The 27,592-nt window shown below is 43.0% G+C and overlaps 1 protein-coding gene across 2 annotated transcripts; it reads right to left on the bottom strand.

Moving 5' to 3' along the window:
- Positions 1-28: 28 nt before the first annotated feature.
- PDCD11 (programmed cell death 11) lies at positions 29-27,512 on the bottom strand. Of its 2 annotated transcripts, none has more exons than XM_036385799.1 (36): positions 27,408-27,512; positions 26,384-26,497; positions 25,648-25,785; positions 25,298-25,465; positions 24,530-24,691; positions 23,829-23,952; positions 23,342-23,523; positions 22,711-22,818; positions 21,763-21,969; positions 21,317-21,441; positions 20,663-20,723; positions 19,839-19,985; positions 19,487-19,738; positions 18,529-18,672; positions 17,630-17,830; positions 16,908-17,078; positions 16,295-16,511; positions 15,364-15,504; positions 14,416-14,531; positions 13,734-14,254; positions 13,182-13,244; positions 12,627-12,735; positions 12,037-12,126; positions 11,605-11,707; positions 10,915-11,092; positions 10,227-10,283; positions 9,324-9,446; positions 8,920-9,042; positions 8,511-8,706; positions 7,973-8,095; positions 7,498-7,638; positions 6,172-6,422; positions 5,395-5,563; positions 4,971-5,124; positions 4,259-4,424; positions 29-3,593 (listed from the first exon to the last, which is right to left on the bottom strand). In XM_036385799.1, the coding sequence occupies exons 2-36, from the start codon at positions 26,483-26,485 to the stop codon at positions 3,422-3,424; spliced, it is 5,505 nt and encodes a 1,834-aa protein (XP_036241692.1). In that variant the 5' UTR covers positions 26,486-26,497; positions 27,408-27,512; the 3' UTR covers positions 29-3,421. The 2 variants fall into 2 exon arrangements, with proteins under 2 accessions (XP_036241692.1, XP_036241693.1); XM_036385800.2 differs by having other exon boundaries at positions 26,384-26,492; positions 27,408-27,476.
- Positions 27,513-27,592: the final 80 nt, after the last annotated feature.

Below are 27,592 nucleotides of genomic sequence, written 5' to 3'. Positions count from 1 at the left end.
ATGAGAGTCCTTTGTTTGGGTTACAAGCTGCAGGACAACCTCAACCAGAATCAGCTTTATTAAATATATGTATAAACATACATATAGTGGACATACCACGTAACTGTAGTTAGTCTGTTGTATTAATGGAGCATCTTTCTCAGAAGGAAAGGGGATGAGAAAGCTGACAGCCCAAAGAGCACATTACATTCACCCATCTGCTGCCCTGGGACTGCAGCCCTGGAGCAACAAGGGGACAGCAGGAACAGAATGGGGGAGCAGCCCTCTCCCTACACATCTACCACTGAATTTTCTAAAACTCTTTCCACTGCCTTAATTGGCCCCTGGAGCACAACGTCTCTTTTATGGACTTGGCCATACTCTGGGAAAGCAAAACCAGTAAAATTACTACCCTCACCATGACACTGTGTGACTATGGCTTCAAGGCTGCTCCTCTGGCAATGCACAGTCCCTTTTCTCCCAGGGGTCAATCCTGTGTACACTGTTTAAAGAGCTGGCATGACAGAGAAGTTTGGCTTTCCTACTTGAACTGTTTTGTTATAGATACAACTTCCTTTTACACTGTGCCATTTACCAAAAAGCCTTAAGTTGTTCAAAAAACAGCCCAAACCCACAAAATTCAGAGGGGCTTACACACAAGGAGATTTTAAATAAATTATTAAATGAGAGTTATTTTTCATTGACTTCTGAGTTTCTTCAGGGGGGTATAAAAGGCATAATTTAACAATCTCTTTGAATTCAAGGACTGGGAACTTATTTTTTCTTTCTATTAAAGATTCAGATCCTTTCCTATCCAGATAATCCTAGAATGTTTCAAAGCATTATCACATATTACAAGTTAGTAACATGGCTTTTTAGTTATTCTTGCAGTGAGTAGCACAAATCTTGTATATCAGGATACACAATTGCAGCAAAGGAGAGAAAATTATTTAAAAAGCTTTTGACAAGTATGGTGTCTTGCAAGAAAGAGCTGCAGGCTACTCCCTCACATAAAGAGGCTGGAACACCGCTTAATGGGCGAGGCATCCCAGGATCCCTGTTCAGCCTCTCCACAGATTTGCTTTGCATTTGTGGGAAGGCTTGGCTCTCAGCTTCATCAACTAATCCACAGAAATAATCAGATGGAAGATAAATTAAATTGCATTAACTTGAGATGAAAGGGAGTTAATTTGCATTTCTTCTTGCTGGCCCTCGAGTGCGAACATGCAGATGCACACGCCACCCCCACACCGCCAGCAGACATGAGGTAACTTGCTGAAACAAAGCAGAGTTCCTCTTACTTCCTTTATTTCCCTTGCCTTCCTTCTTGATAGCCCTAATTATTCCTTTGAACCACCTCCACTCTGGTTCCTTCCCTTCCCCTTCCCTCCTTTGAAGGAAAGGGGCAACACACATAATGCTTGAGAATGGATTTTTATCCAAGAATAAACCATGAGCACAAATCATCTTTTGTTCTGGTTACATCCCTTCTCTCCTATATTAAATCCACTCTCTTTCCATTGGCTGGGATGGGCTAGGGGCTTGTCCAGCTTGTTTGTTTTCCCTCCCTCTTGTTGGAGAGGCATGTTTGAGTGGACAGCTGTCAGTGAGGAGTAGAGCAAGGCATTACACTCAGAAATTTGTTTGAAATTGCAGAGATTTGGTTTTTCTCCTCTCTGCCACCCTCTCTGAGCATGGTCTCCACTGAGACAGCCCTAGGCTTCTGCCTCTCCTAGCACATCAGCACCCTCAGGAATATATCCCTGCTGCTCCTGTCACCCAGTGTCCCCCAGTGACAATGCTGAACTGAGGAACATTAACCCAGATGGTTTTACACACAAGCACAAGCAGCCAGGTTAGATTTTTCACTGAAATGCCAAGAGCAAAGTTGAGCCACCCATCTTCCTGGCATGCTGAATCACACAAGCTGTGAGCTCACATCCCCTGCTGTTCCTCCAAAGACCATCAATAATCCCATCACAGAACAGCCCACAGGTCACAGCTCCCAGCAGCAAGATGGGTTCAAACCAGGCTCCTCCAGTACAGAGAATTACACACAGGTCTTTCACCTCTCCTGCCTACTACAGACACTGTAATAGCCCCAGTAGTGAAGAAGAAACAATACCTCTGAGGGATCTTGGTTTCTATTGCAACGCTTATTTACATGTTCTGTTATGCAACTAATTAAACCAAAAGAAAGAGCCACCATCACTGAAGCTGTGTTCTTTAAAAAAGGCAGCAGTTGCTACTGGATGTTGTAATCAGCCTCCTCCACTACAAGATCATTAAGCAAAATGTGAGCACAGCACCCTGCTCTCCCTGGGGGCAAGAAGTGAAATTACTTGTTTCTGGATCCCAAAGGACTTGGGAATGAAATAGATGCTGAATGATCCAGCCTTGCCAGCACTGGCCATTCACAGAGGCAGAAGAGCTGGGTCCTGCAAAGCTCTGGTTTTGAGTTTAGAGTACCTACAATGAGTGAGACTCTTCAAGTTTGGTATTTCAAAGCTAGGGTCTACACTGGGTAATCACATCTGTTTGCATACCCTGTTTTCCCCTTGCCTCAAGTTCTTCCTCTGTAAAACATGTGGCTGATCATATCCACATCTCAGTGGAAAGTTAGAGGAATACAGAATTGTAAGATAAGGACCATAAGGCACTGACATCAGTGACAGCTTTTTCAAGTACCCAAACCACCTGGCTTTTTCCAAGCAGGTTACATTGGGATGGTTTTTTTCAGCACAGAACAAACACTTTTTTCTTTGACTTCAGTGATTTCTCTTAAGAGAAAATGACTACTGAAAATCACTATTGTTTCTGTCATCAATCCCTAGCAACTTGTTACAACAGAAGGTTGCCCAGAGAAGTTGTGATTCTTGGGGAAATCAAAACCAAACTGGGAGTGAACCTGAGCAACCTAGTCTTGCTGACCCTTGATTTGAGCAGGAGCTTGAAGATCATCATCAAGAGGTTCCTTCCAGCTTCAGCTATGCCACCATCCAGTGTTGCTCTGCCAATTTCTAGAGCACAAAGGCACCTGAGATAAATCTTTTGAAGTGTTAATTCATCCAAAACACAAGAATCTTCTCTGCCATCTTAACAGTGAGAAAAATCAAATTGTAAGACATTACTGTACTTAAAAGCAGCGTGTCATAACTGCAGCATTTCCCCAGGAAAGTAAAACAGGTATGGCTGATGTTTCTTTTGATTATAAAACAGTCTATATTTAAAAACATGTCATCAACAGAGCAGGATTATTTGTAACTTCTGAACACAGCTGCAAACATTTATCAAATAGTTTCATTTGTTCTTTCCAAGCTGGTTTGGTCACAGACCAATACTCTCCAGAAACTGTTCATGGACAGTCACAGCAGAACTCCACACTTCTCAGTTCCCACACTGCATGGAAAGCCAAGTCTCTCTGCTTTCACTTGCACCACATTTAGGTGTCAGCAAGGGAACTCTTGGTCTCCACATACTCAAGTGCTGCTCTTTTAACAGCCAGGACACTCTGTTCTGTACCAAATTTCTTCTCATAATCCAGGTAGCGTTTGAAGAAGAATTTCATCTTCTTTGGTGCCAAGCTCAGGTGTATGACCCTCTCAAAGATGTCTCTGCAAGAAACCAAAGTGATTCAAATCATGTTTGTGACAGCACTCAATATTAGCCCTGTACCATATCTTTTAACAAAGAGCAGAAAGTCTGGGAAAACATTCAGAGGAAATTGCTGCTAACTGCTGGTGCTGGAAGAAAGAGATTCCTGACAATTGGCCAGAATCTCTAAGTAGAAGCCTTCTACTTGCTTGGAGAACACTGAGGCTGCTGGTCAACTTAAACAAAGATCCAGAAACTACATCGGACCATGGATTCATTAAGTGGATGTGGAAAATTAGTTTCTTTTTTCACCTCTCAGGAAAAGAAATGGAAAAAATGTTTTTCCATTTTTATGTTACAAAGATTGATTATTCAAGATTGAGCTCACTCTTCAGATACAAGGCAATCCCTGCAGAGGGACAGGTGAACCTCAGTGCAAGGCCTCTAATTTCTGTCATGCAGGCCACAACTTACAAATCAGTTCCCCTCCGCCCTATGGAACTTTTTGGAGTCTCCTCAGTCCCAGCAAGAATAAGCACTTCCACACACCCCAGTTTTGTGTGAAAAAAAAAAAAAATCCCTTTTGCTGTGCTGTGGGAAGCCCTATACAACCCCACATTGCAGGGTACCTCTGCTCTTTTCAGGTGTGTTCTGCCCCTTCCCAGCCTGCTGCACGACAACTCACCGGATTTCCTTCTGGCTGCCATGCTTGATCATGATGTCCATGTAGATGGACCAAATGTCTGTCCTCTTGGGATAGCTGCTGAGGGTGCTCTCAAAGAGGGCCTTGGCATGTTCTGTGTCCCCAGAATGGAACTCCAGCTGTGCAAACCTTGAAATGACATCCACATCTGGGAAAAGTAATGACATGTTAGGGTATCACAGCAACTCTCTTCCACGTGATCAAACAGGAGTGAGAACTACACAGAACACAGGCAGGCACAGACAGCACCATCTCTAACCAGAGACAAAAGATTCTGTTGTAAAGAGGTTCTGGACTAAGGTGGGATCAAAGTGGGAGACAGAAGGGTCACTTCCCATTTCAGCTCTCTGCGGAAGAGGAAGGTTTATTTTTATATTCATAATGTATCATGCAGCATCCATGGGCAGCCCCAGAAACCTGAGCTTAGACCAAGTGAACTTTTCTAGAGGGTTGTAAAACTCAAAGCTGCCTTTGATTTGGGTGTTTTGTTTTTGTGCACCATAGCAAATTCTATTTGGTGCCTTTAGCAGAGGTGCATTTAGCAGTGACATCCAGCTTGAAAGTTCCCCTCCCTGAGAATCAGCTGGCTTCACTTTCCACTTATTACAAATGCTGTCACAGGAAGAGATATCAGAGAGCAGCCCATCCCCTGCCTACATTAAGGTCCACACTAAGGCTGGGGCAGAGAGCTTACGTTCTTTTGTGGGCAGAGCCTTGAGAGCACGCTCCAGAAGCCTGTGAGTAGCCTCAGCCTGGCCTTGCTTCAGGAGGAAAGAGGCGTATTTCAGCCACACGGATTTCTCCTGACGAAAACGCTTCAGCATTGTGTGGTACAATTCTTCTGCTTGCTGGAAGGACAGAGCTGGGTTAGATCACACATTCATAACAAAGCCTTGTAGGTTTAGGACTTTTATTCTTAGGCTGCGTGTCTCTGAACACTTATGACATAAAAGCAAGCATCAACACATCCTTGCCCACTGTCAATCACAACCATTAACTCCAGTTAAGAACAGGACAGGCCCAACATCTGACAGCTGGAAGCTTACACAGCCAGCACTTGCAGTTTACTGGCATGCCTGAATGGGATACATGGCAGGGATCTGCTTGCACTGTCTTACCTTGTACTTCTCAGAACTGGCATAGATGTCACACAGATGCTGGAAGACTTTCAGAGGCTCATTGTATTGAACTGCTCTCTCAAAGACCTTCATCAGTGTCTCCTCAGTACCATACATGTTCTCCAAGTTCAGCAGAGCTACCCAGACATTCAGCTTCTCCTGTTCTTCCCTTAAAGCAGATGTCAAAAAAAAATATTCAGCCTTTTGCCAGTCTTCACCAGGTTTTTGCAAACTAACCTACACAGACTCACTGACTTGTAGCATCCCTCCAGGACAAGAAACAGGACATACTGCTCTTTGAAACACCATTTTTGAAATAGAGCACAGCAGTTGATTCACACTACAGTCTTTATCATTGTTGTTTGTAATTAAAAACCAGAAGGTTGAGTCAAGAAATCACAATATACTTAACCATGCAGTAGAGATGATTTAAGGTACAGCCCTACAGCAAAAACAACAGGAGTTTCACCATTTGTTTCATGTTTTGATTCAAGGACATCACTGACAGCTCTTCCAAACACTTCTGACTGTCCAGAAGAATGTCTGTGCATTCAGTGACACCTTCAGGAGCTCCTGAGCTCATGACCTGCAGCAGGTCAGCGGTGGTGACTCAGGCCAGCTGACAGTTGCTACCATTTAATCCTTCTGAGCTCACTAAAACAGACTCTGTCACTCCACACACACAGACTCACACTGATACTACCAGTGTTCTGCCACCATAACTACCCCATCAGAATTTATTCTTTGGGGCGTAGAGAAGCAGAGCTCCATTATTACCTGAAACTGATTGTTTTAAGTGCTCTCTCTGCCACAGCTCTGGCCTTCTCAATCTCTGTAGCCTGGAGGTGGAAAGCCATGTACTGCAGCCAGAGGATGGAGCTGTTGGGACTGCCCAGCACCAGGCGGTCGAAGTCATCTGCGGACTGGGGCTGCCGGCTCGGGTCCATGAGAGCCGCCTCTACTTTGCAAAGCTCCTTCTCCTTCTTCTGCTTCTCCAGCTCCTTCTCCTTCTTTGTTCGTTTCTTCAGCTGAAAGAGCAAAACAGGAGGACTGAGGAAGGGCAAGTACTTCATGGGGGAATAGGCAGGTCCAGCTAAAGCATAGCCAGATCTCAGTATGTCCAAGGCTAGGCAGTTTCCAAAGGAAGAGATGAGGCCGACTGTTTAAAAGAGGATAAAAATGATAAACACCTCCTACTCCTTCTTACACAGCTCACACCTCAAAGAAGAGCAGCGCTACATGAAATTCCTTTTTCTTAAATGAAATTCATTGAGGGACCAAATAGTTTGCTAGTCTGGCACGCCAGCAGCAGGATCCACACTTTGCCCTTCCCTCTCATTCTTCCATCTTTGCCCTCCAGGCCAGTACTCACTATCACCTTCCCTCACTCTGTAAAAATCTGACAGAGTTTCCTCCCAAGTACAACTGGGGTGTGTTGCTGGATCACTAGGGTGACTCAGGTCTAAATTTGGAACTCACAGTGCCATAGTTCTCTGCCTTGTTACCTTGGGCAATAAAGCATCAGCCATGCATTGCCTTTACAAAGGTGAGTTTTGAGGGACATGGGAAATCCTGAAGAGCAAACATGAAAAGAGTTCATGAGCTTGAGTCTGATTTTGCTGAATTGCTCTCACTGGAAAACCTTTCTAAAGGTTACAGCATAAAAGAAGATTTTTTTTGGTGCTTTTTGGTGTTTTGCTAAATAAGAGGACTATAACTTGAAAGGTTTTTAATCTCCAGGTTTTTCTGTGAATTTACAACACTCAGGAAAGTAAGAAACAGAGCTGACATTTAATAAAAAAAGTTTTGTGTTAATGAAAATATTTGTTTGACTCAAAATACTTATTTTTTTAACATGTCAACATGAGAAAACCTGTTTTTCATGCAACCATGCTAAAATTGGGCCTTTTCTCCTCTGCTTCAGAGGTACCTGCTACTGAAGTCAGTGATCAAAATAGCTGAACAAGTCCTGTGTCAGCTGCCAAAGATGCTCCCTTGGGTTAAAAGGCTTTGCTACAGGGCAGACAGACATGCAAATACCAAACCATCACATTACAGCCACTGTGTGGTGTCTCCTGTGCAGACAATACAATTACACAGTACCTTGGACTGCACATCCTCCTCCTCCTCGCTCTCTGAGCTCTCTTCCTTCTGATCCAGCACAGGTATATCCATTGCATTGTCTTCATCCCAGGTGAAGCCCATGGAAACTTGCAGCCTGGGAGCTTCACCAGGCTTCCTTACCTGTTTGGAGGAAGACAGAAAATGCCCTGGGTTTTAATTTCAAGTGTTTTAACTGGGATCAGACAACTGCTCTTTGCTTGTGGCATCTCTCCATATTCAGTACTATTGACTTCTTGTACTTGCAAACAGCCCATCAGCAAAAACATTAACTCTGTGACCCAGCTTTGCTATAATTTATATTCCATCCACTTCAAGCCATTTTCAGATGACACAAACACCAGCCTGTGTCACTCCTATCTGCAGCAGTAATACTTCTTATCTTAAAGTCAAACTGACACATATCAATAGGACTAGAAGGTCATTTCAGGCTCACGTTTCCCTCCAAACCTCTCACCATAGATTTCTTTTTAGCTGCCTCTTCCTCCTGGTCATCCTCTTCCTCCTCACGGTAATACACCTCAATTCCACTGTCATTTTCATCTGCTGGGCAGATCTTCCTCTTCTTTGGCTTTGCCTCCTGCAACAAGTGGAAATGAGTGGATGGTCGAGGGCAACAACTGTGACAATCTTAGAGGCAATTCTGATCACAAAGTAAAGAGCCAGGCAGCAGAGAGAGAGAGGGCAGTACCGTGGCACAACATCCCCCACTACTCTCTCAGCTAACAAACAGTGGAGAATAAAGTCACACTCATCTACATGAGGTTCAAAGACCAAAGGGACAGGAAACACAACTGGGCTGTTATCTCAGCTAGCTCCCACCCAAAAGGAATAGTTTTTCATCTCTGTACTCTCCAATGCAATTTAATCTTTTTTTCCTAGTCTGTATAATTTCTCAGCCTTATCCTTCTGGGATGAGACTGGGATCTTCCCAGTCACTTCAGTATTTGAACCAACAAAGTCCTTTAGCATATTCTGTGCAAGCACAGCCATACCTGACTACTTTCATCATTTCCTCTTCTCCTTTTTTTCTTCAGCTTAGGCTCTTCTCTTTTCTTCTCATCATCTGCCTCTCTTTTCTCCTCCTCTGCTCCATATTGTGGTAGGCCTAGGGATTCAGGCAAGACACTTGGCATCCCAGTGTCCTCAGGCAGGAGAGAGAGCTCAATACGTTTTTCTTTTCTATTTACCCTGTGGTGCATCGTCAGGAGTAGCAGGACAGAATAAGAAAAATAAAAAATATTTAAAATAAGAAAATAAGAAGAATAAGAAGAAAAAAATCAGAGCATTTACAATGACTGCAAGGATCTGAACTTCTTTCAAATCTTCTCTCTTTTATCCCCCCTCTTTCCATCCTCTCCTCTCTTCTAATTCATAGTTCCTTTTAAAGAACATTGGACCTACCCAAGTACTTTGGCAGTGAGCAGTTTTCCTTCAGGCAGGTACTTTTCATATAAGGAATGTTTCTGTACAAAGTATGGGGAAACATTCTGGAACAAGATTCGGCCCAGGAGAGAAGTGGACAATCTGAGAAGAGGAAGAAAACAAAAAATAAGTATTCTACAGCAGGAGGAAAGAAAAATAAAGTGCATTTGTGGCACCATCAGTTCTATAAAGTGTCTCACTAACTTTCCCTACTTTAATTTCACAGGCTCAACACAGTATCCATGACATTTTGATTAAATAATTCATTTTGCAAGTTCACGTTATGCCAGAGACCATCCCCAAACAAGATTCCACAATTGTACACTCAAAATAAGTTCTCCAAGACTCATCACTTGCCAGAATAACTTTCTCAGGTTACTCACCCAAAGAATACACCTGATGGAGTGATTGATTTGACATAGCCTCTCACCAGCTGGCCTTTTTTAACATCCTTAATACTTGTTATTTCAATATCCTCCACTTTGCTGTTTATCTTTGGATTTAGCCTAAAAGAAAAGAGAGGTTAGAAGTTAAAGCATTCATCTGAATAATTCACATTCTGTTCTGAATAGCAGAAAATACATCAGTATTAACAACAGCTAGTACTCTTTGGAAACCATATTGGATCAGAGGCACCCTTCAGTTTATTGAAATGTACTAATGGACAACCTGCATCTCTGCCAAGCTCTACCTAGCATTAGGGAACAAACATGCTGCTGCAAACAGAGCCAAACACATCAGCCTGGCTTTCTCTGACACTAAGAAAATGAGGAGAGCAAAATGCTGTCTGAAATTTTGCACAGCATTTGCTTGGTGTTTTCCCCACTTATTTCTAAGATACTTACTTCCACACTTTTGTTCCATAAGGAAGACAAAGCAAAAGGCTCAGTTTTAAGAGACATTTTGGGCTAAGTTTATTACCTAATCAAAACTGTTAAAATGCAGCTGAACATTGAAACATAACATGCTTGTATTGCAAATTCAGTGGTAGAACTTTCTTCCCAAATAAGCAAACAAAAAAGATAAGGCAGGCCTAGAAACTGTGACAAATAGAAATTAAATCTGAACCCACTTGAGCAGCTTTATGTTAAGTGTCAGACCCTTCAATGTTTGCTGATTCACAGGAAAAAATCTTTCTGAAGTAGGAACAAGTATCACCCCTTACAAAAATGCATTTCTCGTTCTTTTAACACTTCTCACTGATCTTCCAAAACAAATCACAAGTGTATCTCATGATCATTTTTTTCACTAGTAGGAGATCAACAGACTAGAGGGATGACACATACCGGGATTGCCGGAGAGACAACTGGATTTTACCGTTCTCATTGGACAGGATGTAGCACCTGCATGGCAGAGGGAGAGAAAACAGAAAGATTTTTTACATGCTAAAATAAGCCACGGGTGGAAAATAAATATTTGCAGTAGCAGAAAAAGAAACACTCTGTTCCTTTAAGCACATTCTAGCTAATACAAACCAGCATGACACAATAGTTCAGAAAACTAGAAAAAGAACTTTTGAAACATGTCTACTTGATTTACTCAGTCTCTACTGTCAGTACAAAAGAGTTAATGATTGTTACACCTGAAATCACTTGGCCTGTTGCACTCTCAAACATTCCCTGTGAAGGAGGGAAATGCAACTGCTTGTGCAAATGTAAAAACAACTCAATCACCAAACAGCCCACAGAACCACCGCAAAGCTGGGATACCTGGCTACCCTCAGCCCCATCAACACCTTGGCTAACATAGTTACTCTCAGAAAGACAGTCCATGAAGGCAGCTGAAAAGGGGCTTCTTCATAAATGAAAAATACAAGACTTTCACCCAAACATTTACAAGGAAAGTCAGCATCACTTCTTAGCCCCAGACTGACCTTACAGTCTGGCACTACCTCAAGGCAGTGAAAAGCCTGTCACCAAAGGATCATATTTCTAAGCCTTGCAGCTTGAAGGAACAAGGAAGACAATTACTGACCTGACAATCTTGCCAACTTTGAAGCTCCCCAGAGGATCCTCTGTGTAAGTATCATTCAGGTGAAAGAGGCTGACTTTGCCAGCCTTCCCACCTGGCAGTGCAATGGTCAAGCCAACATGTGGAGTCACCTTTGTTACCATGCCTACAGAGATGGTATCCTGCTCCAGTGACTGAATTCCTGGAAAAGGTGGAGGGAAAGGGCTTCATAATACTTCAAAATATGAAGCAAGAGGTAGTAAGTTAGTAGCTAATTTTAGTTGCCTAGTCACATATCAAACCACAAGCTTTTGGTAAGGTGCAGTCTATGCAATCTCTGTTCGCAGCCATGTTTGCCTTGGTAGCCCAGACAAGTGCAACCCTTAGTTGCACAATTTCAATATCCAGAGTAACTGACAAAATTGATAAATATACCACCTCCCATGTGATATTAGAAGGGAATATGTTCAGAAGGGCTTAGAGAAGGGCTTCAGTCTGAGACACAAGGAAAGTGATTCTTTATTCTAGAGGTCTGACCTCGCTTGTCCTAGCTGCTGCTACATCTAGGTCAGGGTCCCAGGGGTTAGTTCTGTTCTACAGAGAGGCACAGCTTGGCTCTGGAGTGGTACATCTTCACCTGAGGGGTCAATGCAGGCCCAACTCTGAGTAAAGTATCACATGTGGTGGGGTCCTGCTGTTAAGGCTCCACAATACCTGTGAGTGACAAGTAGAGGCATGTTTCAGTGGCATCTGTTCCAGTCACTGTAGCTGATATTGCCTGGCCACTTTTAAAGCTCTTTTCTGGATGTTTTAAGACCTGAAATAAAAGACATGTTTACACTTATTTCCAGAAAGGAAGCTTTGCATAATTCTGATAGTGTTTCCCCTATGAACCTTGACACTTCCTATAAACATCTTTGATGTGCAGTTGACTGATAGCTCAGCACTGCTTCAGTGACTCTGCTATCCTGAGCTGAACTAGCTGCAGGCACAGTACTTGCTTGTCAGCAAGGGGCAGCAATGCCTAAAGGGCAGAGCACTGGGTTATGAGTTCACATGGACGTCAGAAATGTCTGCAGCCATTACTTGTGGCCAAGCATATGGGAAAAAAAAGTGTGTGTAGCTCACCAGTAAGAGCCTCCTTACCTTGGTGTTCAGAGACAGCAGCAGGTGAGGAACTCTTCCTCGAATGTCAGGGGCAACTTCTACCTCCAGCCAGTTTTTGAGCATGTTATACTAAAAAGACAACAAATAACCAGAGAAGACAGCATGAGACCTTGGGGGAAAGAAAAACCCTCCCTGGCAGAAATTTTTCACTAATTTTTAAGGCTTAAAAGAACTAGTCCAGCCTTGGCTTCTGCACCAAGCAAGAGTGGTGGTTTGGATTCTGTTCTTAGAAGCACAACACTGCTGTGGTTCACAGACAAGTGCACACAGGGGATCAGCAGTGACTGTACTTTGTGCTGATGGCATACTCCAAGGCCTTTTTACTACAGCCTGCTGGCAACAAACAGGCATGTCAAAGAGGACAAGTCAGCCTGACTCCACCAAGTACTGAAAATTTTTGTTTCCTTCCTCTACCTTCCCTGTAAGAAGGGCACTGCAGTTGCCACAGGCCACTCTCACAGTTAATGAGGACCACAGCCTTCAATATTTAGGTCTGAGCTAAGGCCCTCTGACGTCACACCCACTTGCTGCCTCCCCCAGCACATTTCCTAAGAAGACTCTGAGCACACCTTCTTTACAAAACAGGTGACTGTCTGTCCAACATCGTAGAGTCCAAGTTTCTTGAGGGAACCTTCTTCTTTAAGGTTCAGCATTGCTGTGAATTCCCCTTCTTTTTCACTGTTTGCAAAAGAATAAAGAGGACATCGGTACAACAGCTTTGGTCCTAAAGATGAAGATGGAATTTAGAAACCCAGGGGGATGTGGTGAGCTGGTACTACTGTGACAATGTCTTTCACCCCTCCCCAGCTGCATTTTTTCTGCCAGGAATTAATTCTTCCCTGATCATAACAAGAAATCTTTCTGACAGGAACAGACACGAGAGAGTCCAGATTGGCAGAACCTGAAGCCAAAAGGACATTCAAATAAATCATGTGCTAGGAGAGCACTCTGATATTTAACACAGCTATAGGACAAGAGAGAGTAAGAGGCCTTGCCTCACCGCATACACATGGAGGTCCTTGCTCACAGCCAGCTCCTTCACGAATAAGAGGTTCAAGGGATGGGACATCCAAGGATACAAGGTCTGTAAAGCACGTGCAGACAGCAGAGAGGCCAACACTTACCTTGGCCGAATGCTGAGCTCTGGAATGGATTGTGTGAAGTGTGGATGGGTGATTGGCAGGCACCTAAAAAGAAGAGGAAAAGGATCAAAGTTTCTCCTGATCTCCCCAGGCCCCAGTCACCCACATTTAATGCCTCTGTACTAGCAAAAAAAACCCAGGTGCAAGCCCTCCAAAACTATAAGAGCCTTCCAATTCCAGTTCTTATCACTTTTGCAGTAGCAATTTAGGTAACCAAAATACCCCAGCAAATTTAGTACCTGGGGCCTGTATTTAAGGTTTCAACTGGTTCTTAAGAGTTTAGACATCTTTTTTTCTTGCAATCTACACTCAAGATAAATACAGTGACACAGGTAGAAAGCTAATTTACTGAAAGCTGGATCTGGGATAGAATATTATAGCAGATTCAGAATATTATAGCAGGCCTCAACTACTCCAGCAAAGGCAGCTGTAACAGCATCTGTTGACAGAGGTCCTAGATGACCTGAATTGAAACACAAACTGTTTCATCCTTTGCATTCCTCCAGAAGCAAAACCATGTACATGTTTTCCCACCTGTGAGTATTCACATCTCTGCCTCCAATGACTCGAGCAGTCACTTTCTGTCCAGCTTTCAGAGTAGAAGTTGGAAAAGAGCCTATGGGCACTTCATCCAGGATCCGGGATGCATGGATTGAACCTGTCAGCTTGTCATCAATAGCAACAGTGACGTGGGTGGGTTTGATGGATTTGACGGTACCGGTAACAACATCCCCCGGGGACAGCGAGTGTTTCAGAGCAGGAAGCATCTCCTCCAGTGCTGTCTCTGACTCGTTCCGCACCCTCACAAAAACATTCTTCTTGGCTGGGCCCTGTACTGCCAACAAGACCCCGTGCTTGTTCTCCTTCACTGCTTTTAAGGTGGCAGAGATTGTCTGTCCCACCCTGAGTTTCTCCGAGTCAAAGCGGAAGGTGTCGTTGAGGTGGCAGGCGATGGGCACGGCTGCCAGCTGGCCTGTTTCCGGCAGAGACACGACGGCAAAGTGCTCTGTGATGTGCTGCACCACCACAGAGTGCTGCGAGTTCTCTCGGAGCCGCTAGACGGAAATGGACAGACAGAGTGACTTCTCCTGCTGAGATCTGGATTCCCTCCTCTACCTCCCACAGCTCTAAAGAAGAAACAGCCACCCTTGAAATTTAGCTACAGTCTTCCAGACAAGCAGAAGCACACAAACCCAAAAATGGAACATATACTCACTTGCTTGGGCCTTTGCTTTAACAGTTCTTCCCGAAGAGAAACAAACACTTCAGATGTGAGGGCATCCACGTGAAGAATCAATGCCTTCCTTTTCTCACCACGAGCAATATTTTTGTCTAGAAATGAGAATAAGGAGATTATATCCTGATGACAATGAAGAATTCTGAGCAACTGTGATAGAGCTACATGACAAACATGAAATGTTTAATTCCTGAAGACCAAAGACTGCTTAATTACTATTGTATCTGAACCAAACTAGTACCAAACTGAAGACACAACTCTTAAATAATAAAGACAAGGCTGACTAAAAACAAGGTCAAGATAATATAAAAAGATTTTCCCAACATTTGCACAAAACTATCATCAGTCTATCTGTTGCTAAGGAAAAGAAAAAAGAAACTCTTCTGACACAGAAGTGCTGGGGTTATTACTTCTGCTGAAGTTAGAGGCTTATCTTGCTTTCTCTGGTTTATTCATTACTTCAGCAAATATATGTTTGGTTTTGCACAGTATGACACTTTAATTTTTTAATTGGAAAATTATGGCCCTGTTTTAAAGTCATTGATTTTTCAAGAAAAGTTGACAGCAATTTCAGATAGAGCATATTCCAAGGAATACCTTTCTAAAGGAAGAAGAAAAAAACCCAAGAAAGCTGGAGCTTGTATTCCTACTTGTCTCTATACAGTATGGTTCAACTAAGGATCTCTGAGCACAAACTAGATGCCCAAAATATGAGACAAAATTAACAGAGACACAGGGAGGTTTATATCATATTTTCTGAATCGCACAAACAGGCCAGCAAGACATTGGGAAACTTAACTACTCTTCAAGGCCATCCCTATTCTAACCAGACTTCTCCCTATTAGTTTCTCATCAGCAGAATCCATTTTAGGAGAGGTTTCAGAGTACAAGACTGAAAACTAACACAAGCAAAGGAAAGACCCTCACCTCCCAAATGGTAGCGGGTGGCAGTTACAGTCAAGCCTGTGACAGAGCTGCCACTGAACAGTGCTGAGCCATCCTCCCTCACATCCTGCACGACCAGATGCACCCTCTTCCCAGGCACCAACTCACAAATGCTGGGCTCTCCTAAATAAAGGGAAGAAAAAGCGGGAATTCAGTTTTACTTATGTTGTTTCTTCACAATACCAAGACAAGCCTTCACATTTATTCAGTGGTACATGAAGTATTAATCTATCTTCATAAGGGAAAACAAAGCCTAGGCTCATGTATCTGTAGAACTACAAAGTAAATTCTAAGAGTTAATCAAAGCAGAAACCCTTTTGTGACATTAAGGACCTAATAATTTTAGAGAGAATATTTTCCCATCTTATACGAACACTGGCACCCAGCGTTGCATTTGGAAAAATGTGAAAGCAAAACAGATGAACACTGGAAGTACAAAACAGACCTGTCACTTCACAATTACAGAAAACAAACATTAAAAAGTACTGGATATAGGAAGAATCTAAAAGAACAAAGTCAGAATTTGATAAAAACACTAGAAAAACAGCATGTGAGAAAACCCCTGCTGGAGGACCTATAATGCCTGTAGGTAAATCTATTTGAACAAAGTCACCCTCATATGAGTACTGTGCTTGGGTTATCACAAGCACTTGACCCAAAATCAATACAAGAGGCTTAGGTGACTTCAATGAAAAGAGTAATTTCTTTGGCTTGTTCCAGCTGTACTTACAAAAAGCCTCTTGTCAATGGCAGACGCTGCACACACATCCTTTTTCTAATAAGCTACTTTGGGAAGTGAAGTCTTTGCTTAAACTGAACTTTCTTTCACTTAAATGTTATTCTTTTCTTTTTCCTCTAGAGCACCTTTTTTTTTTGACCTGAAACCCTTTAGAAGAACATTTACAATCTTTACCTCTTTTCAGCAAGTCCCTGATTTCTTTCAGCTCCTTGAAGTACTGATTCAGGAGGCCAAAGCTCTCTGCAGCAGAATCTCCTGAGCTGCACTCAGACACCTTCAGATTGAGGAGCACACGCTGCTTCTCCTCATCAATGCTCATCACCTTTGCAATCACAGTCTGTCCCACCACAAAGTGGTCCTTGGTGTCTGTCACAAACTTGTCACTCATGCTCTGTGCAAAGGAAACAGAGAGCAAGGTTACTGAGCACAGCTGATAGTGATCAACCAACCACCCACAGAGCTGTTCAGCAGGGTTTGAGTTACGACTTCATGTAAATGCATAAGAGAAATTAACGAAGACTAAGAAAAACCCATCAATTAAAATTAATTATTGAGATCACATGAAATCCTTGTTGAAGTTTAAGCTCACTTGAATGAAGTGCTTCATTTCATTCTGGAAGTAATTTAAAAGGCAAACCTAAACCCTTTTACCCTGCAGCAGGAAGCTGTGCAAATGCAGGGCCTGGAGTCCAGTTGCTCCCTCCTTGTTACTGTACCTTTGCTAGAACTATGTTTCAAGCAGCCTGATCACACACATGCTGCTTACTGAAGTGGAGGCATTGCTTACCACTTTGGGTGCCAGTCCTGTCACACCAAAAGGAAACTCCACAAACACTCCAAAAGGCATCACATTCCTCACATAACCAGTCAACAGCATCCCAGGCTGGATTTCAGAGAAGCTTCTTACAACTTGCTCCTCCTGTATAGCAGAAATCACTGCAGACTTTCTACTCAAGATCTGAACAACCAGTTAAGAAAAATGGGAAAAGGTGAATGAAAGCAGCACGATGTCAAGTAAATCTCAGTGCTGCTAACCATTGGGCTAAAGCACTTGCTGCAAGTTAGAGAGTACAGGAGTGCTAAATGCTGTAATTTCAATTTCCATCTTGGTTTCCCTACACAAAAATTTAGCAACTCACGTCTCTTAAACTGCTCAGCATTAAAGATACATCCTTCACAGTAGCAGAAATATCAACTTCCTAACAATTCAGTTCAGATTTTTGATATCAAAACAGCAATTTTTTCCCTAAGGTTGTGATAGGTTTAACAGCCCAGAAGCTGGTTGGGAAAACAAGTCAGCTCACAACCTACTTCTGAATAGATTCCAGCCCCAGCTGAGCCTCACTTCTAGAGCAAGTTATAATTCCTCTTTAAAGCATCATTAGCATGACAGGCACTTCCACTTCACACTAGCTACAGTATTCTTATGTTTGTTGCAGATTCTCTGGAATGCTGAGAGACACCTCCTTCCCCACACCTTGTTTGTCTGGTTGAGGTGGCAAAGGATACAATGTGCTCTCCCTTGTCACCTAGATACATAACTCTGGGCAGGACATCTCCCTCTTGAAGACAGTGCCACAGGAGCTTGGAGGTAGCAGCGAAGTCAGAGAGGTGCAGCATGGGGATCCAGGCTACCACATTGTCTTCATCTTCTAAGATGGAAACTTCTAACCCATTATCTTTCTTCTTCAAGATTTTCACATCAACTATCTGAAAAGAGAACAAGTACAGTGATACAAAATTCCAAGTGTTTTTGAACTCATCTCTTTTGATGCACAGGGGATGGGATGTGATGTGCTGCAGGGAATCTGATGTTGCCTCCCAGGTATACATGAAAATCTCTCACATCAACAGGGCTGAGCTAAGAAGCATGCCAACACTGCAGGTAAAATAAAAACTAATTCTCAGCTCCCAGAGAAATAAGGAGCTGGAACCGAATTCTCTTGGTTGTGACTTCATTTGAAGGATGGAGTAATTTCATCAAGACTAGAACTGTCCTGTTCCTGCATTAGCAATATCTGCAGGGAGTTGGAAACTGTTTATTGCAAAAACACAGAAACATTTCAAAACATTTCTCTAAAGCTTTTCTTCTCCAGGGAGCAAAAGCAGCTGGTTTTGGAGCAAGAAAATCAGCATCATCCAGAAAATAAAAAAAGAGGATCCCATCTTAGGAGTAGGAGCACTAATTGGTACCTCCAGAGGGACTCTCCTGGGAGTCCTTTATCCTGATCTCTGAAAACTGAGATACCATTTTTGATCCAGGTCAACCACACAGTAAAAAGTGCACATTTAATGCTAGTTCCTGATCACTGTAAGCTTTCTCAAAGCAAAGTTGTTCAAAGTGATACTAAATCATATGGAAAATGAGTAGGAAAAGGCTAAAAGGAATCAGCCACTAAATTCAACACCTCTCCTATTTGGTACTTCATTTCCTGTTTCTCCTTTGGAGTACATTTCCATTTGTCCTCAGGGCCAGGTTTGCTTGATAATCTGAAGGACAACAAGAGTCTTTCCTGCTGAGGCTCACATTTTAAGACCATTACTTTAAGAACCTGCAGGAAAAAAAATATAAAACACAAGTTAAGTTCAGCTGACCCTCCTCAGTTTGCTACCACCTACAAAAGAAGACAGGGACATACATACACAGTACACTTTTCTCTCACACCTGAGGATAGCAGACCAGTGGCTAGAACTTAACAGGTTCAACCAGAGACAAATGTCTTTCTGATCACACAGAGGGAAAATAGAAGTACATAATCATTAAATGATCTTGTGAAAGATTGTACCAGGTCTATGGCAGAGTTGAGAATAAAATCCAGATCTCCAGATCTGCAGTCAGAAATTCTGACTAGAAAATCACCTTTCTCCTAAGCCAACCAAAAAATAATGGGATTAAAGAAAGGCAGCAGAAAAAATAAGAAGAGGGCTGAGATCTCTGTAACTTTGCCCACAACAAGAACCAGAACTGTGAATAACACAGTTCCTAAAGTGCCTGTAATTTGAAACCAACAGGATAACCAGAGTAACACTCAATCAGAAAACATCATCTTTATGATTCTGTAGTAAGAGTTTTTAACTTCTTTAGGAAAAACAGCAGCCTTGAACTCCAGACTTCTACTGAGAATCGAGTCACACGACCATGTTCTCCTGCAGAACAGAGAGAACCTAGAAAGGCAAATCAGATATACCCAAAGAAGAGCTGCCCTTTTAACAGCCTACCCTGTTTAAATGGAGCACAACTAATAAAGTGAAAGGACATAAACATCTCCTGGTGTAGCTGGTTCCTCAGGAAAATCCACATTGGAGCCAACTGCAGACTTCTCTTTCACATTAAAACACATGGCACAGCAGAGGTACATTAATTACCTGGCCTTCATAGAAGACTTTATCTGGACAAGATATGGGTTCTGAGCCCAGCTCATTCTTGGGTACCAGACCTTTGACATCATTGTAGAACTTCACAATGCAGCCAAACTCCCTTGCACACACTACAAAGCCATGTGTGATCAGGCCTGGCTTTGCATCTTCGTAATTTGAGAGGACTGGAAGCTTTGACTGGACGAGACTTTTCTTTAGAGTAAGAATCAGCTTCTTTCCTCCAGGATTGCACTCGAGCACCTACAAGAATGGAGTACAGAGGTCTGTCCTTGCCTGATCAATTCAGCTGCTACATACTCAGAGTGCAAAGCAGCTGAAGATCCTGTTTGGCAGCTCTCACCCGACACTTGACTTCATCTCCTATGTTGAACTTCTTCTCAGGCTGCTTCAGAATCACATCAGAGAGATGGAGGGATGGCACAAGTCCTCTAATCCCATCAGCCACTTTCACCTGCATCCCAATGGGTTTTAGAGAGAGCACTTTGCCCTAAAACCCAAAACAGGGGAAAAATTGGTAAATTCAGCCTGAAAAGCAGACTGTGGTCATGTAGGAAACAGTCAAGACACTACAACACCTACTATCACCAAATCTAATCACATTCAAAAAACTAGTAATCTTAGATCAAACTACATTCCACCCAACTAATCTGACCCATTAACTTTTATATACTTCATAAGGTTGTTGTACAGCTTCTTTTCTTTAAGCATAGACTACTTCTGCAAAACCTCTATTGATGCCAGCAAACTAGAATTGTTTCCAGAGACATATTCAATACAGCCATGACTCAGACATAAAAATCATGAGTACCTTTCTGCCCATCAGCTCACTGTGATTGTTCAGCCATGAACTTTTACTTTGACTGCATGACTGCAAGGCAAGTTTTCATTTCTTTTGCTCGTCTTTCTAAAAATGTACTTATGGAAACAAATAAATGACTGACCACAGATAAAATTTGATTGCCTTTGCCACATCATGAATAAAAACATGAACAAAATGGGAAGAGTATTGCATTCCAATAATCAAGTCCTGCAAGAGAAGGTTTTTCTCATTTTCATCTCACTAGTCTGGATCAAAAGTTGGACACACATATTAGGCAGAAGGAGTGCACATTGGCAAGATCACTGTTTTAAAGTATAACATGCTCAGGTCCTCCAGAAGCTCACCTGCACCACATCACCTGTGTGGATATCCTGGTACTGCAGAAACCGTGCTTCAATAATCTGGCTAGAGAAGAGACACAAAGAGACCAGTCAGTCATCTTGAAGGAAACTCAGGATATGACAAGACAGTCCCATTCTCTGACTTGTCCCAAATATCCATTATTCCACACATTCCCCAGTGTTCTACAACTCCACAGGTGACCAATCTCCCAAAACAGCTCTTAGGATATAAAGTGCAGGGGGGTTCACCAGGCTCCATTCCAGGTGTCAGTCAAACAGTTATGGCCTCATGAAAGGAGAACCCATTATCTACTTTGCTTAAAGCCACAAAGTTGGAAGTACTAAGAGGGACTATATAATACAAATGAGCTGCAAGATCAAGGCTTGATTTCGTGCTGAGCCATGGTCTTCTGATACAATCATGGCAGAACTAATTTAGCCTCCTTCTGCCTCAGTTCACCAACGATACTGGTGGTGTCCCAATTCCACAGAGTATGGGGAATATGTGCAGGATGCCCAGACAAGCTGATGTGCCACAACATAGATACAAGTCAAAAACCCCACATGGAAGTTCCAGTTCAGCAAAGTAGTGTAATTTTCCACTCCCAAACACTCTAATTCTTCAACCAGTTTTCTGGAAGAGTCTGTCATACTCACTTCTTCAGAGATACAATACACATCTCATCCATGAGGCTGTAGTCAATAATCCGACATTTATGTTTGCAACCTTCCTTAAATGCCCCAGATTTAAAGGATTTTCTGGTTTTTGAAAGATGTTTCAACTAGAAAAAAAGGAATTAAAAGTGAGTGTTTGGAAAGTGAAAGCACTGATATGGGCCTTAGGTTGAAGTGCCAGCATCTGACAAATCTGTTCCTCTAACATTCTCTTTGTGCAGGTTTCATCAGCTCTTCCACGACAACCCTCCTACATTTAAATTCAAACAAGAGGATGTATCATTTAACAAACATCTCGCATGCTATCTTAACTTTATTGTATTGTCTCACAAAGAGGCTAAAGGCAAAAAATAAAACCCTCTCCCAGCCCCCTTTCCCAGCAGGCTAAGATAGATATGGAGGACTTGCCTCGCCAGCCTGGCACTTACCCGTGCAAATGCCAGAGTGCCATCATCAAGCTCAAAGATGGCCCCAAACTGTTTGTAGAAGGCTTTCATGGTGGCCTCCTCCAGCACGGCCCCCATGCGCTGCCCGGGGAGCTGCCGTGGGGCTCCTCCAGCATGCAGGAAGGGCGGGCGCAGCGTGAGCCGCACCGCCCGCGACGTGGGGTGTACGGACAGCACACAGGCCTTCACCTGGAACACAGAGTGCTCACTGAACAAAAGAGGAAAAGGCACCTCACTCATGCTCATGGACATTCTGCTTGGCACCTGAACTCTCTGTCCACATGCAAGCATTTTCCAGTATTGCTACTAAGACATCGCTCGCTTCTAACAGCCTCACCAAGGAGGGATTTTTGCTTTTGTCTGTTTTTATGGACTAGGCTGGTATCAATGCAGGGCACCAGCACTGATATTCAATCCTCAAGCTATGATTGATCAACCCTCTCAACCCTCCAGTTATGATTTATCAACCCAGTCACAAAACAACTAATAATGCCCCTAGACAAAAAAGGACACAAATGAGCCCTAATTCTAACATCTCTCATAATCTTCCTCCTACTCATTAACCTTCTAGGGCTGCTACCCTACACATTTACCCCAACCACCCAGCTATGTATAAACTTAGCCCTAAACTTCCCTCTATGACTAGCCACTCTCCTGACAGGACTGCGAAAACAACCCTCCGCCTCACTAGGCCACCTCCTGCCAGAAGTCATGTTTCTATCCCTTCCAAATCTCCAGGCTTCCCAAATAAGTCTTCCAGGAATGGCTTTGTTCTTTACAGCTTTAAAGCAGCCACAATAGTAATTCAAGTAAAGATATGAAAGATGCTATCAGCCTTAAGATTGCAGAGATAATTCCACAGAACTGTTGCAGAAGGTAAGAGATGTTGTAAGCAAAGTAACAACTCCAGGCATCCTCCACCCTCCTTACCACTTGATCTGGAGAATAGCTCATGGATTTCTCTGGGTCCATGTGCATGAAATCCACAATGCCAGTGAAGTAAGACAGAAAAGTCAGTTTCAACCCAAGTGGGGCCACCTAGGAAGGGGAATGAAAAGATGCCAAAAAAATTTCCACACTCAGTTTTCAGGCAGCATAGAGAGCAATTCACACATTTCAAAAAATAGCACTGTCGCTGTTAATCAACAAGCATATCACAAGAGACAGAAAACTGCTAACAATTCTGCTTTGCACACTCTGTTGCAAAAACCTCTGGTTTTTTCATAATACTGTGTGTACTCTGAAGACTACTGCAATTCTTCTGAATACTTTAGCAGTAAAGGCCAGAAAACACAAAATGAATCCTGGTCTGCTTCAAGCTCCATCAGCAGCTTCAGTGTGAAGCCTTTATACTCAGGGTATCACAACCAGAACTGAGATCAGACCTCAGATGAATGCAGTAGAGGGAAGTGTCTAGCAGATTATGTTTGCTACTGCTAAGTAATTGAGACCAACCAGAAATTTTCCAGGGCATAAACTCTCATCTCAGCTTCACCTGTCTCCTGCCTTCAACAACGCTCAAAAGACCAACGCAACAAAAGAAACCCAAACCAAAGCTTACCTTCTGCACTCGAGCTTTCACCACCAGCCCTGGCAATAAATTAGAGAGTGCCCAGTTCTGTCGCTCTGTGGCAATGGATGCAGCCACCTCCGATCGATCGATGGACAAACAGACCACCCTGCCCTCATTCTTCACTTCCACAACCAGGCAGTTCAGGCTCTGGCCTATTTTTAAGTCAGGCCCTACAAAGATAAGTCACAGCATAAAACCTCTAGCAGGAGCACTCAGTATTTCCTCCCACTCTTTCCAAAGTTTTACAGAGTTCCATCTCAATCTATGTGAAGTTTACTGCAGCAGGGCTTGGAACACAGTCTATCAGATCATGGGCTGAAACACAAAGGTTTGCTGCAGACCAGCCACAAAACTGCTGTTTGCAGCAACCAGACCCAATCCCACCAAGGTGCACTAAACCACAGATAGAATAAACTTTAATCCCTATCATTCTCCACCTCCATTTTAACCCATCAGATCCTCCTGAACTTCTTACCCTTCTTGGCTGCTTTGATGTAATTTTTGGCTTTCTGATGAGGCAGGAAAGCATGAGTTCCAGTGACACCAATATCTATGAGGTAGCCATGGTCTTCCACACTCAACACAGAACCAGAGAGCAGCTGTTGGGAAGAAAGCACTGCAACTCAGTAATGTAATGAAACAGCTGGGTCTCCAAAGAATGAACATATGGTAAGAGATTCACCACCCAAGTACTCCCTTGTTTCATATGGACAGAGAACTGAACTTTTCAGAGCAAGAACACTACATTCTTTCTTATTACACAGCTCACCTAGCAGTGAGGACTTAACTCTACCTTTATCTAGCTATACACATAAGGAGCTCACAAACTAGTAGGAAAATAATTGTGATGCTCAAAAATAGCAGGTGCATACAATTATACAGCTGAAAACACAAAACAAACAAGCAAGCACCTCTGCAAGCCATGTTATATATTACTTTCTGAAAAATTAACAAAGAAACTTACTCAGAAAGAAATCATTAAATAACTTGGCCATATTGAAACAGAATAAAGTGAATTAATTTCATGAATGACAACCTGGAGACAAGAACTAAACCCACCCTCTCCTCACGGGTCATTTCCATGGCGGGAGCAGCTCCACATTCTGCTCTGATCCCATGTAGGACAAACTGAAATGCAAGAGCCCAGAGAGGCTTTGACAGACCCAGAAAACTTACCATGCCTGCTGCTAGTGCTGTAGAGTTCAGGCCCTTGTTGACCTTCTTGGGGTCAATTGATAACTTGACACTGCGGCGTCCATCGTCACTTTTCTCAATGCTGGTCACGATGCACCTGACCAGTGTCCCTGGAGAAAACAGGTCTGGGAGGGAATTCAACTCCTGCCCAGCAACATGATCAACAGAGAAACACACAATTTTTACAATATTAAATAACATAAGGCTAGAATTTGTTATTGAAGCAGATTTTGAAAACAAAATCCCATAAGAAAGTCCTGTTTCTCTGTCAACACTTCAGGAACAGGCAGGAAATGCCACAAACACCAGAATCTCAATAGAGAGGCAGGGATGACACTATGTCATGTCAGTAAGGCTGAGAGGCTTTGCTTAAAAACACTGTGTGGGCTGGAGTCAGGAGACTGCAGCTGAGGAAACACCTACAGAGCCAACAGTGACCCTAAGCCAGCCTTTCCCTTCAGCAGGGAAAAACACCACCAGCAAAGGGGTAGTGCTAATCCCACATTCCCACACCTTGGGAAAACTTGGGCACTGCTGACACCAGAGAGACAGGGTAACTGATTGTTTAATTTTATTTTTTTCTAGCAGTCAGCTGTTACCAAGAAACTGCAAACTTTGCTTGGAAAATCCGGTTCCAAACCAAGGTTACTCAATGCCAGGCTCCTAAGCAAGACCTCAGGGTTGGTTCTGAGGTACTCGCAACACCCTGTAGCTCCAAGCACAAATCACAGCCCCAGTCCCAGGTCTCACCTCCAGGACTTCTCCCTGGGCCACCTGCTTGGTGAGCAGGTTGCTGTAGGCATCGCTGATCTGCGTGACTGGCACAAATCCAGAGAGGCCGTTGGGCAAACTGATGGTGAGCTCGTAGTGACTGACCTCTTTGATACAGCCAAGGAGCAGCATCCCCTCACTGAGTGCCTGGGAGAGCAGGGAAAATAGCATACTATGGGTATCTTGGCAAGTCAGTCATAACAGGGGAATAAGAAGTTAAGTTTTGTACTGGATGACAGATGTATTTGGCAGTTTAGGGAGGGAAAACATGCCATTTTTGTGTAGCCCACAAAAGAGAGGCACACAAAATCAAACATTTATGCACCAACCTCAATTGTGAGTGGTCCAATATTCATAACATTTTCTTTAACAGCAGCTTTAACAGTTTTGTCTGCCTTGAACCTTTTCTGCTTTTCTTGGTCCTTCTGGCTCCTTTTTCTTTTCTGAGATTTTTCTTCATGTTGAACCTAAAGCAGATTACAAGCACAGAAGGTTAAAAAATAAAAGTGGATAAAGAAACAAACTTTGCACTACAGCAGAACTCTGCTGCCATGAATAAAATACTGATTTGGACAAAAAAAAGAGAACCATCTTGTTAACTGTTGTCTGTCTACATGCAAGTCTTCCAAAGTATCTACTTTGGGCTGAGGCTGATAATTTATAAGGCTGAATTGAGGCTGATAATTTATAAAGCTGAATCTTGGGAACAGAAAAGAGTGGTGCAAGAGATCTGCACCACACTGTACCAACAGAAAGACCAACTTAGCCTGCATCCAGTAACACCAAGCTCACCAAGCAGCACCTTGGGATAAGATGCTTGTGGAAAGTTTAAAAGCTACAGCCTGATCAATAATTTTGACTAAACTTTCTCAGTCATCATATTCAAGATGTAACAGGTATTAGGGATCTTTCAGAGATCAGGAGGATGGTGGATGTCAGCAGACATCTATTTTTGGGAGTCCCTTCTATAGTTTACTGTAGAAGTAACAGGTAGAGAGGGCTGCAGTCAAATTCTGACAGTGGAAGAGCTCTGAGAAGTTAAGCAAGAGCATGCAAACAACATACATCAAACAAATTGTCCCGCTCTGACTTTGGCTTGGGTGTCTTTCCCTCTGCAGGTTTCTTCTGGATGCCCCCTCGAGGAAAGTTTTCTTCCATGGATGCCATGATTGCACTGCTCTGGGACAAATGACAAAGCAGAAATGAAACATAGAGTTATTGTGCTTGTTCCTCACAAATACTAAGGCGACATGAGTGAACTACCCCCAAAAAAAGAAAGACTTTGGATGGCCGCTCTAGCTAGTCAGTGACAAAACAGAAACTCACATCCAAATGGATTTATTGAACACTTGACTACAATGAAGTGCTGCAATGGTCTATCTAAATATGTACATCCATAACACTTTTTACTACTGCACAGTTCCATTGAAGTATTACAGTATTCATTTTTAAGGTACTTCAATACATCACATATATATTCATAAAACTGCTTTAACCATACATTGCCTAAACCAGTCTTTATTATATTCAGTGGCTGAATTTACCAGCCTCAGTCATCAAGCAGAAAGCTGTGAGCAAAACACTAGATAAGCTTGGCCTGCATTTTTACTTTTTGAACGCTACTTATAAATTAATAACTTATGATTAATATAACTTGCTACCTCTTTGTCTAAGCCACAAGTATATGTATATAAAATAGGTGTTTAACTTTACTATTTCAATCAATAAACAACACCTTGCTTATTAGGCCACAATTCACTTGTTAGTACCACTAATAAATAATAATAAATAAATAAATAAATAATAGTTGCTAGTACTATATTATTATTGCTTATGGCGTTTATACAAGTCCTTACACCATTGCTTATTATTAGCCAGCAGTACTTCTACAAAAAACAGCGCTGAACCCCTATGTTGTCAAACTTCAGGCGAGCTGTTAGACATACAAAACTTCTTTAAATGGAAAGCACATGATAAAGCCAAAGCCGTCAAGGCACGCTTCACCTCGGGGCTCGCTGAGGAACACACACACCTCCCACGGCCGGCAACCGAGCTGGCTCCGCTGGAGCGGGCAGGGCCGGCATCTTACCTGCCTGGGGCCGCTGCCAGGGGGAAGCTCGGGACGGGGACGGTTCCCGGGATCGTTCCGGATCGGGATGCGCACAGCAGCGGGAGGCGCACGCGGCGCCGGCCGGAAGCGGCACACAGGGATGAGGGCAAAGGGCGGCCGGAAGTGGCGCAGAGGGGCCTCAGCGGGGAGGGGGCGGGGCCAGG

The sequence above is a fragment of the Molothrus ater genome, chromosome 8 (genome assembly GCF_012460135.2).
Source record: "Molothrus ater isolate BHLD 08-10-18 breed brown headed cowbird chromosome 8, BPBGC_Mater_1.1, whole genome shotgun sequence".
Lineage (NCBI taxonomy): Eukaryota > Metazoa > Chordata > Aves > Passeriformes > Icteridae > Molothrus > Molothrus ater.
The sequence above is the reverse complement of the archived record's forward strand: the minus strand, read 5'-3'. Positions and strand labels throughout refer to the sequence as shown.